Genomic DNA, 16,125 nt, shown 5'->3' with positions numbered 1-16,125 from the left:
TTACAAAAGTTAAATGACTCAATTGTTTTGTATGAATGAGTGATCAGGATGGGTTTCTCTAGGCTACAAGATCCAGTTCTCAAAACTCTTGTGGACAAATGTTTAATGTGTTATATGACCTTATTTCAATGACTTAACATTTTCAAAAATACAAACATGTACACACATGTTGCGCACATATTATTGTAGCCCAGTTTGTGCTGAATAAAGTGTTATCAGACTTTAGCCATTAATGTGTTTTTAAGCAACTGAAAAAAGCACAAATGTCAAGGCATGTCAAAACACCCTCAGACCCCAGAAGGCGACTGAAGTATCATATCGCGTTGCTTTACGTATAGGACTGCGTTTCCCCACCTCTCTCGAAAAGCTATGAAAGTCCTCATCCCCTTCACCTCCACTTACTTATGTGAGTGCCGGTTTTCCACTTTGACCCTCTTAAGTGGAGGATGATGTACGTTTATTCCTTTCTACCATGCAGCCCTGCATCGATCACCTGTGCACATCAAAAAGTCAGCCTCATTGTTCCCACTGATGTAGGGGCGATGAAAATGAAGAGGCAAAATCGGCTATCCGTTTCTTTTCTTTTTGGCTTAACGTAGGCCTATATGGAAGTGATTTATATGCATTTGATACTGTGATACAGCACTGTCCATCTTGCTGATGTTGTTTGATGTCTGATGTTGATGTTTTCAAAGTTTAATTGGCTTAAGTACCCTAAAAATAGCTCTTATTTAATTGAGATAACGTTAGTAGCCTGTGGCTGTTAATGAACAGGTTTCCAGTTTAGTTATTTGACCGTCGAGGGTTTTCTGTTCAGTAATCACATTATAGGGCTGTTGAGAATACCTCGTATAGTTTTTTGACTGTGGACGACCCTGTTCAGTTCTGTTTCACAATTGCTTGAATGTGGTAAAAATGTGTTGTAAAGTATGTGCTCACAATATGTTTTAAAAAGACAAACGTGTTTAAAATGATTTTAACCTATTTCAAAATGAAACCGAATAAAATGTATATTGATTAAATAAATTGAGTAGTACCTAGTAGTACCAATAATAATAGCCTAAGTAGTGGTTGTGTGAAGGTGTTGGGGGTTATCTAGGGGGAGGCTCACTTTCACCCAATTTGAAAACCCCTTACCTAATCAAAAATCAAAAGCTAGGCAGGAATTTTGGTAGAAAATGCTTCAAATGATGTACAAACAAATGTCAAGTAGTATATTTGGGTTCCTGCTCATGTAGGGGTGAGAGGAATCGAGGAGGTGAAGAAGATAGCTAAGAAGGCCTTACACAATGGGATAAGGAAGGAAAATGGAGGTATATATATAATATACAAATGAAGGTGGGAGTTCAAAGAAACAGCTGTGGTAATAGAAGAAAATATACTATTATAACTAGACTTAGAATTGGACATTCACAATTAAACCAATCTCAATTTAAAGTAGGTAAACATGAGAATGGAAGATGTATCAAGTGTGATCATCCAGAAACTGTTAAACACATCCTAATTCAATGTAGAGTTTATGATAAAGATTGAGATTCGTTGAGAAATGGATTTAAAGGATAGAGCACAAATCTCAATGAAAAGATTGCTTAAAAAGATGGAATAACTGTTCATATGGTATTAGCATATTTTAATGAATACAAGTAATAAATAGGATTTCGTTTTTTGTTTTTTTTTTACCCCTCCCCTTCACCTCCCCCTCTTTATTATTTAGTATAAGTTCGCTACTCCACACTCCAACCCTCCAAGTGGCGGGAATGCGACATAGGTTGGTTTGCGAACCGCAATAAAACGACAAAGAAGAAGAAAAAGTAGTGATGGCGAGATGAAGCTTCATAAAGCATTGAAGCGTTCCATCCAATTGGTTCACTCATGTGCCGAAGCTTCATGGTGCTTCATTTGCTCTATTGTGCCATCAAGTGGACAATAAATGTAAAACGTGCAGTGTGATTATAATGACACTATGGCTTTGGTGTCTGAAGCGTTGAATGAATTAATCAATGATGTTTGTGATGCTTATACATAAAGTATAAACTTTTATATGGTGTCTGTCTTTATGATACAATGACATGGTCAAAATGAAAAGTGGAAACAAGGGAGAGCGTTGTCATGTGAATGTGCTTGTGTTACTTATTTATTTATTAGGTGTTGTTGTTGTATCCAAGTTCTTTGGGACACAACAGACACTTCACCTTTTAAAATACTAGAAATAAAAAGAAAGACATTAGAACAAGTAATACCTTGTGTTGCCGCGTTTATTTATATTACACTAGTTAATGTAAATACATTATTTGGTGAGATCAGCTCAAAGTGTTCCCAGACAGGGGAAAATCTCCTTTTTCTTGCTGGTTCCATCGCAAAAAAAAAGAAGCTTGAATAGATCGCTAACAAACTCGCAAAGTCCCAGGTCCACAAAATGTGAGGGGGAATCCATTGCATTTTGCTGGCCCTTATATTTCAAATAGACCGCCAAACCGCGAACCACGTCCTGAAGCAGTCACGTGGTACAGGCGGCTCGCGAGGCTTCAAACGTCACCGACACAAGCCTCGATACGCGCTTCACAGAAATCATCCCGGATTACTCGACACACGCTTCGAAGCCTCGATACGGGAGGACACATCACTAAGAAAAAGAGGCGGAAAACCGCCATTTGAGAAGAAGAAGAAGAAGAAGAAGAAGAAGAAGAAGAAAGAAGAATTCGCGCTCTCAGTCGGTAAATGTTCAGCGTGTTCAACATAATTTGTGAGTTTATATTAATTTTCATATGTTTGTATTTTTCTGTCTTTGTTCTAATGATCGTAAAATAATCTTATTATCGTTTTTATGTGGCGGTTTTTTGACAGACGCTTTAAAATATTCAGTTTCAGGAGAAACAATCAGAAATCTGAGAATATCATGTTTAATATCTGATATATGAGCTCGTTAAATCAAGAAGCAGATTTTAAAGGCGTTCAATGATTATATGTTAAATAAAGCATGTTATATGCTAATATCCAACAATATTCCTGCTTTATGTAAAACAAAACCAAAGATAAATGTGTATATTTGTCTCATACCTGAAAGTAGATTATGTTTTGTTTTACAGATCTGTTCGTGTTTATGTTCAGATTTTCATCATGAGAGAGTTAAAAGAGGTGATGAAGACCAAACCGATGGAGAGAGACAGTTTACAGGTTAAACATTCATTTCCTGACAGTAATCAGGGTGATCAAACCTCCACAGAGTCTCAGACTTCTGTCTGTAACGCTGGAGAACAGCAGATGCTGCAGACACCAGTGAAGATTGAAGTGAAGCAGGAGGAGATGAAGGAAAACACAGCAGAGGAACAACAGAGAACTGATGAAGATGATGGTGATGATGATGAACAGCAGATGTTGCAGACATCAGTGAAGATTGAAGTGAAGCAGGAGGAGATAAAAGAAAACACAGCAGAGGAACATCAGAGAACTGATGAAGATGATGATGATGATGAACAGCAGATGTTGCAGACACCAGTGAAGATGTGTTCAGTGAAGCTGGTCGACTGCAGAAACCTGATCAAGATGAGAGAAACCACAACAGATGAACAAGAGAGTGATGATGATGTCATTCATTCGGGTATGTTTCATTCTTTAATGTTTTACATTTTCATAACAATCAACCAACATGTTAAACAGTTCTCTGCTGCTTTTATTGTCATTTTTGAAGTTTTCAGTTGTCTTTTAAAAAGGTAAATATTCAATTTCCCCAGTCAAAATAGAGGATTCAAGTTCTACTTGAGTATAGTTTTGATTATACCACGGGTCTGTTAGGTGTGCAATTATTTAAAGTAAATGCATGGCTATGAATTAGTCCCAGGTCTTGACCGCATAGCTGTTCCAAATATCACTTCGCCATATTATTTAAGTTATTTCAAAGAGCCTACAAGTTACCTCAACAAAATAAACAATTAAAACAAAGACATTGGTTAAAGTAAATGGGTTAAAAATGTCAAACGATGCCTAAAATATACTCCATTTACGTTTCAGTTAAAAAGAGCCCTTGCACTCCCTTGTCTCACCCGCATTTACACTCGCTCGCATACATACATGCGCACACACACACACCCGCATTGAGACACGACCAATAAATGTCATCAGTCGCATCCCACGACTTGATGAATACAACAGTTTCTATTATCTAAAATAACATTTAACGTTTCAATGTATTTCACCCTAATCTGCTTCACATAGCTATAGTGGAAAAAAGCACTGCACTACCCCTTTTCGAACTAGCAACAAAGACTTCAGCTATCAGAGCAAGATACACTTGTTTAATACAACAGTTTCTATATTATCTGTATTATCACGCTCCCCTCTCCCACACACGAGAACACACAGACGTTATACACGGTACGCACACACTTACGAGAGAAAAACAGAGCAGCCGTGTCGGCGCACTCCTGCGTCTCAGTAGGGTTGAAAAAAGTCGTTAAGGTTTACAACGGAGATATTGCGACACTCGCTGTTGCTGAGAAGAGCTTAAATTTACATCTTGGTGCTTTTGAAGCAATGTTACTTCTGACGAGAGCTGCAAATAAAAAGGTAATCCCAGAAGCTATTGCGCTCATTTTTTCTCTTTCACTCCCTCAAACACAAGCTTGCATGCACAAACACATCACCTCATTATCCAGTAAGTCCTCGAGTAAAGCAGCACAAGCATTGCAATCCTCTGATGCTAGTTGTAAAGGAACTAGCAACCAAGGGTCGCATTGTATGAAAGCAAGATGCAAGAAAATGGTTCCTCTCATAAGAGCAATTTAATATAAAAACCAGAAAATGTCTTGAGATAAAAACGTGAACAACGTCTTAAGTGAGGTAACCGTGGTACAAGCAGAATAATTGACTCCAGCCCGTTGAATTGTTTAAAAATAATGCACACCTGAGGTGTAACGGATACCAGCATTACATCCTCGTGTGTGCATTAATTTTCAACGATCCGACTTCAATTATTCTTTACTTAATACATTTAAGAAAAGTATGGGCATTTTCCTCTTAAAATATTCATAGTTCAGTGAATTTTTATACAGTTAGGCTGTGTTTGGTACAAATTTGTAAATTGTTCAATTTAGGGCTGCAACAACTAATCGATAATGGAAATCATCCACAATGAATTTCATTATGGATTAGTTGGATATTGACAATAATCATGGAGAAGTCAGCGTCAGTGATGTCACTTCACATGGTTTTGTGCACAGCCATTTATTTTTACAATTCGAAAGTCACGTGAACAGATGATGCTGCTTTCGCTGTAGCTAACTTTAAAACTAGCGGTTCCATGTCGATAATCCGGTTTGTGATGATTCTCTCCTACCAATCAGCAATCTGCAGGGTTTTGACATCACATTTAGTATCGGCTCGGCTCACTTGGAACCTCGACTGTGGTACTAAAAAAAAAAAGTACCAGGTACTATCCACAGTAGAAAACCCCCAAAAGCGAGTCGAGTTGAGTCTCAAGTTGTACCGTCCAGTGGTCCGTCTGTCTATGTGAGTATATTTCTGAAACGTGACACAAAAATGAAGTGAAACTCGGCAGATATTTATCACACAAACATGATTTGTGAACAAATTTAAAACAAATATTCTCCTGCAATGTAATCTGTATGAAACTAAAGAGATGTACAGTTTCTCCTGGCTCAGCTAATTATCGCTAATGTGATCACACCAACGCACAGAGCGTGCTATTCATACGGTAATGTAATGAGGCAATCTATGCTAATGGTAAATTTCCCCAACAATGCCTTAAACAGCAAGTTCATCCTACACAGGTGAGGGAGCTCTTCAGATGGACCTGGATAGTGACGAAGAGTTCACATTATCCTCCGAAGAAGAGCAGGACTCAGAAGAGGAACGTTTGCATTTTGAAGAGCAACTTGATCCAGCCGAGGATGCAATTTTGGACGAGTAAGTCATTTAGATTTACTTGCATTAGTTGACATTTTATATAAACATGTACATATTTTACTAGTTGGACTATTTCCAGACTTGCCAGCCAGGATTCAGAGTATTGACATTTGAAATATGTCCTAATTACTTTATTTTATTTTATTTATTTAAATTACATTTAAATGTTGTTTCGACATGAGCAGGTATTGAAATTGTATGTTGTTTGATAGAAATATGATATAAAAATAATATGAATTTTTATTTTAACTAGTGTTTATGCTGCCTCCTCAACGAAGCTTGTGCTTGCAAATATCTATTCGGGTGTAAATGTGCTCTAAATATGCCCGGTCGATGAAGTGCACGAATGTGTAAATGCTTTGGGTGTGTATATCAGGGATGTGATTTTTCCGGATTAATCCGGAATTCCGGATTTTCCGACCTGAAAATGTGACCTACGTGAATCATGTAGATCTGTAAAAAAAACTGGTGGGGGGTTAGAATCGCGAGCTCCAAACCGCGCACAGAAGAGAGGGAGAGCGTGAGAGTCCCGCATGTAAACGCCCCCCCGTCTTCCAATCCTAGTGACGACGTCCCTGTCAAGAACATCGCCGGATCGGATGATCTGGGTATGTATTATTGCTTGTGTCTATATAACAGTTATAACCTATAAGTTATTAATTTGAATTTGTTGTCGATTGATTAGAGAGCGATTTTGATTTATTTTCCACTATGGTAGGATGTTTAAGCTGCATTAACATTACTTGTATTTGATAGCTATACAATAATAAGATAGCTAAGTTAGCTACTTCTAGCCACTCTTAAAACTTTGCTGTATGAATCGTTGTATGATGTATAAGTCGTTTTCAAGGTTTTGGCAACTTATAAATTAATTTCTTGTGAATGGTTGTGACAGTGTTTTTATGTAAAGGCGTTTCAGACGGCTTGGATCCGCGGGGTCGCTCTGCGCTACCTCATATACCGTAAAACGTAAAAAAAAATAGCCCAAATCGTCGAACTGCACCGGCTTGTATTTGAGACAGGCGTCTATATGAGACAGGCCTTTATAATTTAGTGTTGAGATGTTGTTCATTGAGATGTTGTTCCTAGAGTCTCTAATCTCTAAAAATCTCCAAATGCTCCACGTGAAACTGCGGTCTTCCGACCTACTATCGTGTCAATTGATTTGGATTAATATGCGCAAGGGAGAGAGAGCAAGACAGCGCTCGTGTTTTTTGAAGACGTGAGTGCGCGTGCGCGGCCGGAGCGCTCTCTCTCTCTCTCTCTGCTCATTTGCGCCCTGTCAAGCGCAGCAGTCATTCTTTTGTGGGACACAAATATGCTTTGGCGGCCGCCAAAAAGCGGACGATCTGACGGATTTTAGAAGATTAAATACAACCCGAAACTAAAAAACAGACCCGGCCTCTATTTGAGATTACTCGCGCAGCACTATCAAGTGGTCAAATACAACCTGAAGGCCATGCAGGTGTCGGCCATTCAGCACTACTCCCGGAAGACAAAGGAGAGTCCTGTTAATGTACAGCTGTGCAGAAATATAAAACTATCGAGCCAAAGGTACAGAGCTCTGCTCAGAGATAAAGAAGGACTGAACAAAAGGCCTTATCACTCTGAGAAGCCGACGGCCGGCAAGAAAATGGCAAAAGATGCCATCATGGCAGCAGCTGTGAGTGCCAGGCGCAAATTCCAAAAGAAACGTGTAGAGGCTCTAAAAAAGCTTGCTACAGTACAAAGGCTAAAGAGTCAGTCATACAAAAATGTAGGCCTTCTTTTGACATGAAAATTTGCATGTTGCACATTTAGCTGTTAAAGTTGGGTAAAAATGTAAAACAAAAATAAATTAAAATATATGTTGCACATTAAGCATTTTAAGTTTGGTAAAAAAAAATGTAAAGATATATTTTATTTTTTCAATTCAAATCAGTTGTTGTCATGTGTCATACTGTACAAAAAAGTTGCATGTTGCACATCTAGCTGTAAAACAAATTAAAATGTATTTTTTGTTCAAATAAGTTGTTACGGGTCCTGCTTTACTATATAGATCAGCCACCAGTTTGATCGGCCGCTGGGGGTCTCAGGATATTTTCCTGCTTTTTTGTCCTTAGCCAATCACATGCCTGATGTATGAATGTGTATGTATTGTTTTTCTTTTTCTCAAATGAGTGGTACTCACAGTAACTAACACTTGTTACTCTTTTTATTTTGTGTTTGGCTAGCCATTCTCTCAGAGGCCCCAAGTCAGCTAGAAAGCGTAAACGCTCCCCTGACTCTGATTCTTATCCTTCATACTCTGACATCGATTCACAGGCACCAAAACCTCTCCCATTTAAGCCTAGCCGTCCATTTGGTATTGACTTGGGTAGCATGCGTAAGGCTGTGCGGTCAACCTCTAATACGATGCTGCGAGAAAGTGACTTTTTCATGCTGTTTTTTACTCGGGCTGTAGTTGCTGAGATATGCAGCTTTACAAACCATCAGGGGTGGGAGCTCGTCCTAAACTGTCCATCATATTCCAGCTACCAAGGAGCTTGGATTGAGGTGACCCCCGATGAATTTTACAAATTTCTTGGGTTGCTCATTTACATGGGGTTGTCAATTCTCCCTGATTCCCATCGTCATTGGGGAACCAAGTCACTTCAGGGATCGTGGGCGAGGGGATTTATGTCGCGCAACCGCTACAAGGCTATATTTGCAGCTCTACATGTTGTAGACCCTACCACAGAGAATAATCAGGATTGCCTTAAGAAGTTGCGTTATCTTATGGACCACCTCAAACAAAAATGCCAGCAACTCTTTCAGCCTAACCAAAATCTCACAATAGATGAACGTATGGTCAAGTCTAAAGCTCGGTCAGGATTTAACCCTTGAAAGTCGACTGACGCTCTAGAGCGTCAAAGTGCGCACCCCTGACATATCTATTAATAACTTCGGAATGGATTAAGGTATTAACTTACTTTTTTTTTTATGAAAAAGCTGACATTCGTCTGCATAGACTGCGTTGACTTCCGCGAATGATAAGCCTTCCGTATTTTAGTGCAAATCTATAGCATTTTACTGCAAAACAAAGAAATTGTACTTTTTTTTTTATCTAATGATATAAAATGCTGTTGGTGTGTGTAAACCAATCACAGACCTGTGTGTGAACCAATCACAGACCAAAAACAAAGAATGACGTTGTCAGATGTCCTAGGAACGTAAAAAGGGGGAGGGGGTTGGAATCAATTCCACGTGTGATTCCCAAATTGTTTGCTGACGCAACCTTTTATACACTGTCTTTGGACACGCATATTTGGAGATAGCCTACGCTTATTTGTACTTGGCAATTGATTATTTTCTAAGAAAAATATGGCACAACCAAGATTCACTCACAAACAAGTTGTCTAAATCCTTTTTGACGACAGCGATGAGAGTGAGGACGGATCTGATCCAGATCGGTTTGATTCGGGTGAAGAGGATCAAATCTTGGACGGAATCGATCCATTTGAGGAGTAAGTAGTTATGAATGCAATATTGCTGCTAATATATTGTCTAATATGTAGGCTATTGTATCGTTTTTTTAGTAAAATACTTTTATTTTAGCTTTTCAGAAATAACGGAGCAGTAATCAAATAATGTGCGCCGAAATAATGTGCACGTTTTGGCCGCATGTAGTCCATCTTCATTAATAAGCTATTTCGTTTACTTTGCTTGTCTATTTTATTGTAATGTTTTTTTAGGGAAATTGTATTTCAGCTTTTCAGAAATAACTTTTGATATGTGGGAATCTAAACTAATGACAAAATCTGTGTGTTTTAGTTTAAATCAGGAAACCACAGAGCAGCCGAGTACATCAGCTGAATCCAGGACCCCGACCGCTCGCCCTCTTCCACACAGCACCACTTCTGCTCCTCCTGCAGCCCACAGATCTAGGTCTCCTCCTGCAGCCCACAGATCTAGGTCTCCTCCTGCAGCCCGCAGATCCATTTTTCCTCGACCCGGCTCCTCCAGCACTGCCACAGAGCCACTAAGATCATCTGCAACCCCTGCCTTGAGGTCGCCTCATAGGGGAAGGAGGCCCTCTGTGTCACAGAGTCAGTTTGGCTCCCCAGTAGGCCAGTCACTTTCACCTGTCAGATGTCCAGCACCACCAGACCAGCTGGAACAAGGATGGAAGACCGAAAAGGATCCTGATGTGGCCCCCATTCTACATAGGTTTTGCCCCAGACTGGAACCTGGAGTGCAATTGGACACCTCTGTAGAGCAAAGCCCCCTCTGCCTTTTCAAGCACTTTTTTAGTGCTGATTCAATCAGGACATTGTGTGCCAACACAAACAAGCTGGCAGAGAGAAACATTGCTGCTGGGAAAAGGTACAAGTGGACCACCATCAACCCTGCAGAGATGTTCAAATTCATTGGTTTAGTTTTGTACATGGGAGTTCTAAAGCTCCCAGCAGTAAGTGACTATTGGAAGAGAAAAACATTTTTTCTGTGAATTTTCCATACACTGTGATGACAAGGGATCGGTTCCGTACCATATCTTGGAACATCCATATGAGTGACCCAGAGGAAGACATTGTGAATGACAGAAAGAAGCAGACTCAGCCAGATGAGTATGACACACTCTTTCGCTTGAAGCCACTGATGACTGAGATAAAGGCCGCCTGTCAGTCTGCCTACCATCCCAAGAAGCAGCTTTCCATTGATGAGAGGATGGTGGCCACCAAGGCAAGAACTGGGATGACCCAGTACATGAAAGCAAAACCCACCAAGTGGGGGATAAAGCTGTTTGTGCTGGCAGACTCCAGCAATGGCTATACCTGTGACTTCAATATATACACAGGTAAAAGCAGGTTGGCCTCTGGGCTAGGGCTCTCATTTGACGCTGTGGTGGAATTGATGAGGCCATCTTTCCTAGGCAGTGGTTATCACCTCTACTGTGATAATTTTTACACCAGCCCAAAACTCTTCAGGCACCTGCTGTCCCTCAATTTTGGAGCCTGTGGTACCATACGTGAGGGGAAGGAGGAGGCTCCAAAAACAAAAATAAACCAACTGACCAAGAAATCCCCCAGAGGATCTCTCAGGTGGATAAGAGAAGGTAACCTTGTCTTCACCAAGTGGATGGACAACAGGGAGGTGGCAATGTGCAGCAGTGTCCATGTTGCTTATGATGGGGACACTGTCAAGAGGAAGCTGAAAAAGAGGGATAGATCCTGGCAGGAGACAAACATACCAGTACCAAAACCTATTGTTGATTACAACATGTACATGGGGGGAGTGGACTTATCGGACCAGCTGATACAGTATTACTCTGTTCACCACACAACCAGAAGATGGTACAGAACCATGTTCTTTCATTTTATTGACATTGCTGCGACCAATGGCTTTATAATGTGCAGAGAACTTCAAAAGCTGAGGAACACACCAGCCAACCAGCTCATCACCCACAGGGCCTACGTGGAGCAGCTTGTGGCTGAGCTGTGTGGTGTCACAGTCGGGGCCATACCTGTACAGAGGAGAACTGGACATACACCTGTGCCAATCTCACAACCAGTTGCAAGGCTGAGGTGTAAGAAATGTAAGACAGATGGGCTCCCAAGAAAAGACACCTCATGGAAATGCAATGAGTGTGATGTGCCACTCTGCCTAAAGCCAGAGCGTAACTGCTTTCATATGTGGCACAACATGTAAGGAAAGAACGAAAAAAGCACATCAGTCTTTCAAATGCTGTGCACAGTGCCATCTAGTGGTGTTTTTTGGATGTTACTAAATTGAAACAGAATATTTCATTCAAATGAACATTTTTGTTCATTTTTATATTTTCTGTGTTTTTCAAAAAAAAAAAAAAAAACGTATGGAGACTATAGTCACAGAAATGTAAATAGTTGTTTTTTTTCTTTATATTTTTTCATCCAATTTTTTTTTAAGTTGTTCTAAAGCCTTGGAGGTGATATATCACATCAGAACATGTACAAGTTTCTCAAGAAGTGTATTGACAATGCATCCACATTGTAGTTGAGAATCTATAGAATCCAGAAATATGACTGTCTTCACTCTGCTATGAAAATTGACCATTCCAGAAGCCAAAATATCAACATAGTGCCAGGCGGACTTAAAACCCCTTAGACTTTGAAGGGTTAAACAATACATGAAAGGCAAGCCTGGGGTTTTAAATTATGGGTAATTGCAACATCAGACTCTGGGTATACTCTCGACTTTAATGTTTACACAGGTAGTCGTGATGGGCATGTCACTGACTTGGCTACCAAAGTAGTTGAATCGTTACTGCAGCCATTCAAAGACCAGGGCCACAATGTTTGGTTTGACAACTTTTACACATCCCCAGCTCTTATGGTTAAGTTGTTGGAAATGGGAACTAATGCCTGTGGGAAATGCAGGGTGAATCGTAAACTGTTTCCTGCAGAATTTAAAGACATCAAAAGATGGGAACGCAAGGCAGCTCGTGGGGATATGAGGTGGTGTAGGATTGAGGGGAATATACTTGTAATTCAGTGGAAGGACACGCATGCAGTTACATGCCTTTCCAATTTCCACAATGCGAATGAATCAACCAAAATTACTAGCTTTACAAGTGTTCTTTTTGTGGAAAGAGTTTTGCATGCCTGTCCTATTTGAAAGAGCACCAAAAAAGACATACCTGTTCTGAGGTTCATATGTGCTTTGAATGTGGGAAGACCTTTGTTAGAGCCAGTGACTTGACAGTGCACCAAAGAATCCATACTGGAGAAAAACCTTACAAGTGTTCACACTGTGAAAAGTGTTTCCATCGGTCACAAAACCTGAAAACACATGAGAGGATTCATACTGGAGAAAAACCTTACAAGTGTTCACACTGTGGAAAGTGTTTCCATCGGTCACAAAACCTGAAAACACATGAGAGGATTCATACTGGAGAGAAACCTTTCAAGTGCTCACACTGTGGAAAGAGTTTCAGTTGGTCAAAATGCCTGAAAAATCACGAGACAATCCATACTGGAGAGAAACCTGCTCTCCATGATGAAAAAGATTCAGCACAACAAGCAATCTACTGACTCTTGTGAAAATATTCTGCCCAAAATCATCACAGAGAGGAGTCCTCCTTTAGGTACAATGCTTCAAGTCATTGGCGTGCTCGGAGGTGGGGTAGCAGGGTCTTGAGCCCCCCTTTTCAAATCTGAAGGTGCCATTCTGGTCATGCATTTAAGTATTTAAAAAATAAAATAATAAAATAAAACTAAATGTAAAATCCCTTAGTAATCTCACAATAACAGTATTGAATGTATCAATGTGATGAGGTTTCCCTGTACATTGCGGAAGCATTGAAGAACATTAGACTGAGGTGCCTTTAACATTGTGCGCTACAGTGCATCCGATCATCAGTGGTGTGGCTCTGAGTATCAGGCTTGATAGAATATATACTATATATTGTCCTGCAAGTTCATCAAAAAATAATACTCCATTGATAGTGCACTGACATTGCTCATTTGCTGTATAGACAACTTAAGTAATTATAATATACCTTTCTGTCTTGATAGAAATAAAATACGTTTTTAACTTCCTGTTTAAACGAAAAAGCTTATTAGTTAAATGGAAGAAGCTTATAACCAGTAAATAACTCTTACAACAAGGATTCGAGGTGGACTGATATATCCAGTACAATAATAGTCAAACCCGATAATTGTTTTTGGACTGTTGTTATCGACAAATATCAAAAACAATATTTTACTCTAGGCAGCATTGGGGGTTAGCATAGCACGTCCGCCCCTCTGGAGGTTAAATATAAACAATTGCTGACACCTCGTGGGGAGTGCTGTATCTACAGTATATCTGTACTAGTTAACTATCTCCATCCATGCTTTTAATCTTCATCATATTTTATCATTTTGATTAATCAAGTGTTCTAAATTAAGACGAGGGCATAAAAAGACAAATGTGAAAACATGGAAACGCCCCCATCAGCACATACATGATCTGGTCTTTAACTTCATTTGTTGAATAATAATGATTAATACGTAGGCTATAAAAGCGTAATTAACACTAAATGTTCATTATTGTTTATGGGCTAGTGCATGATTATTAGTACAGGATGTTTATAAAAAATAAGTAAGAAAAATAGACATGGAATGTTTTTGTAACCTTAATTGATCGAGTTTGTTGATTTTGACTGATGTTCCTAGAGAAAAATGTCTGTTTTAAAGTTCCTGTGAAGTGCCTTGACAAGTGCAGTTTTCTTTGGTCTGTATAATAATGGCAGGTTGATAAGGAACCTTTTTATTATTAAACATTAAAAAGCACAGTGGATTGTGGGCAGGAAGGAGTCTGGTTTCAGACTCTCGTATGATTCTTTCGAACCCTGGTGCTTTTATGTCATCAACTTGCATCATCACAAACCTGAACATGATGTAGAATACAACGTAGGATGCTACACGTGTGTGTGTGTGTGTGTGTGTTATTAATTGTTGTCATTATGCACACCGGTGGCAGTGTTTCCCACAGGATTTTGTGAGACTATGGGGGGTGGACCTCCAACCCAATCCAATGTGACTCTACCCACCCTAGCAACCGGGCCATTTTGGTTGATTAGGAGACCTGGTTGGATTCACCCAGCACGCCCTGGGATTCGAACTCATGAACTCTAGGTTTGGTAGTCAGCATCTTTACTCGCTGAGCTACCCAGGCCCCTAGTTCCCTGTAAAGAATATCATATACTGTCTGCAAATATGTGCATATCTCGTTTAAACAGATGTAATAAACAAAACTTCAGCAGAGCCAGCATTCTGTAGAGCACTAATTTATCTTCCTCTAAAGCTTGTTTTGTCTCTCCTTAAAAGTTTCCTGTAACTTTTCTAATGCTAAAAGGCAAATATCAATAAAACTTCTATTACCATATGCAAATATCTCGTTTAATTATATTTTATTCACTGAAAATCCAGCGTTTTCTTCATGTACAATAAATATTTCTACAAGCAAGTCAATACACATTATACAAGTAAAAGTTTCCTTTTGCTTCGTTCTGTGAAATCCAAAGACGAGATCCAGACACCCCATTTTATGTCTCTTTTCAAATCGTTTCTGTTATTTACAGTCAGTTGGTGATGAGGGAAAACCACCATGCAACTACTCTCGTGTTAATGTGTTCACAACTATTAAATAATTTTACTTGTGCCGCATCTATGCAAGGGTTTGGTAAAAAAAAATGTTTTTATTTTTTTAAAGTTGTTTTGATATAGTAGCACTTCAATTATTATTTTTATAATATAATTATAAAATAGTAATATAACTATTAATTCTATTTTCATTAGGTTCCAATATTGTGAATATTTTGTTAAGTTGTATGAAATTTAAAACACAGTATCATTAAAAATGAAATTTGAACAAATGCTAAAATGTGATTAAAAGGATAAATACTAAAATAAAATGTATAGCTTGCATACTATATTGCATGAAATAATATATAAAAACGAATATTAAAATAGATATATAGATACACACATAGTATATTATATATGATTTTATATACTGTGTATATCTGTGTTATGAATACCCTGTCTTGTTTCACTGTTGCCCTTTTGTTTACCATTGTTGTCACTTTTGGCATTTTTTAGTTTTCACTTTAGTCCCTTATGTAACTCCATAGTCTCTTTGTTAGCGTTCGTGTTTCCTCTGTTCATTGTTTTCACCTGTCCTCATTAGTTTGCCTTTTACTTCTGTTAGTTATCTTGTTTGATTTCTGTTTGTTCATGGGTCCCTTTTTCCCTTGTTTATGTATTTATACCCTGTGTCTTTGTTCAGTCTTCGTCTATCGTTGTTTGATGTTAACCCGGTGTATCTTTCCCTCCCGAGTTCCCTGTTTGTGTCTACCGTGGTTTCCTTAACTAGTTTATGTTTCTTTTCCCCATCGTGGGTTGTTACTTTGTGTTCAAATAAAGTTCAAACTGCGTTTGGATCCGCATCTCTTCGTCAGCCTCGTTACTCAAGCATAACAGAACGATAGACCAACTATGGATCCAGCAGTTATACGGGCCAACTGCCGGTTGCTCAACCTCAAACAAGAGGGCCGCCCTGTTGAAGACCACATCAGCGACTTCCTCGGCTGGCGAAGTCACAGACTTCCCGGACTCAGCCCTGGTGGTCTTCTTCAGGGACACTTTACACGGTTCAGCTCAGGGAGCGTTTGCGCCGGCAACGCTTGGTTGGACTCTCCACGACTTCCTGGAGGCGACCTTA

The 16,125-nt window shown here is 39.4% G+C and overlaps 1 protein-coding gene across 1 annotated transcript; it reads left to right on the top strand.

Moving 5' to 3' along the window:
* Positions 1–2,635: 2,635 nt before the first annotated feature.
* On the top strand, positions 2,636–10,416 carry LOC127625261 (uncharacterized). Its single transcript, XM_052100437.1, has 5 exons — positions 2,636–2,743; positions 3,087–3,598; positions 5,787–5,922; positions 9,321–9,407; positions 9,715–10,416. Exons 2-5 carry the CDS (start codon positions 3,118–3,120, stop codon positions 10,388–10,390), a joined length of 1,380 nt encoding a protein of 459 aa, XP_051956397.1. The 5' UTR covers positions 2,636–2,743; positions 3,087–3,117; the 3' UTR covers positions 10,391–10,416.
* The last annotated feature ends 5,709 nt before the right edge of the window (positions 10,417–16,125 follow it).

This window comes from Xyrauchen texanus, chromosome 31 (genome assembly GCF_025860055.1).
Source record: "Xyrauchen texanus isolate HMW12.3.18 chromosome 31, RBS_HiC_50CHRs, whole genome shotgun sequence".
NCBI lineage: Eukaryota > Metazoa > Chordata > Actinopteri > Cypriniformes > Catostomidae > Xyrauchen > Xyrauchen texanus.
The sequence above is the reverse complement of the archived record's forward strand: the minus strand, read 5'-3'. Positions and strand labels throughout refer to the sequence as shown.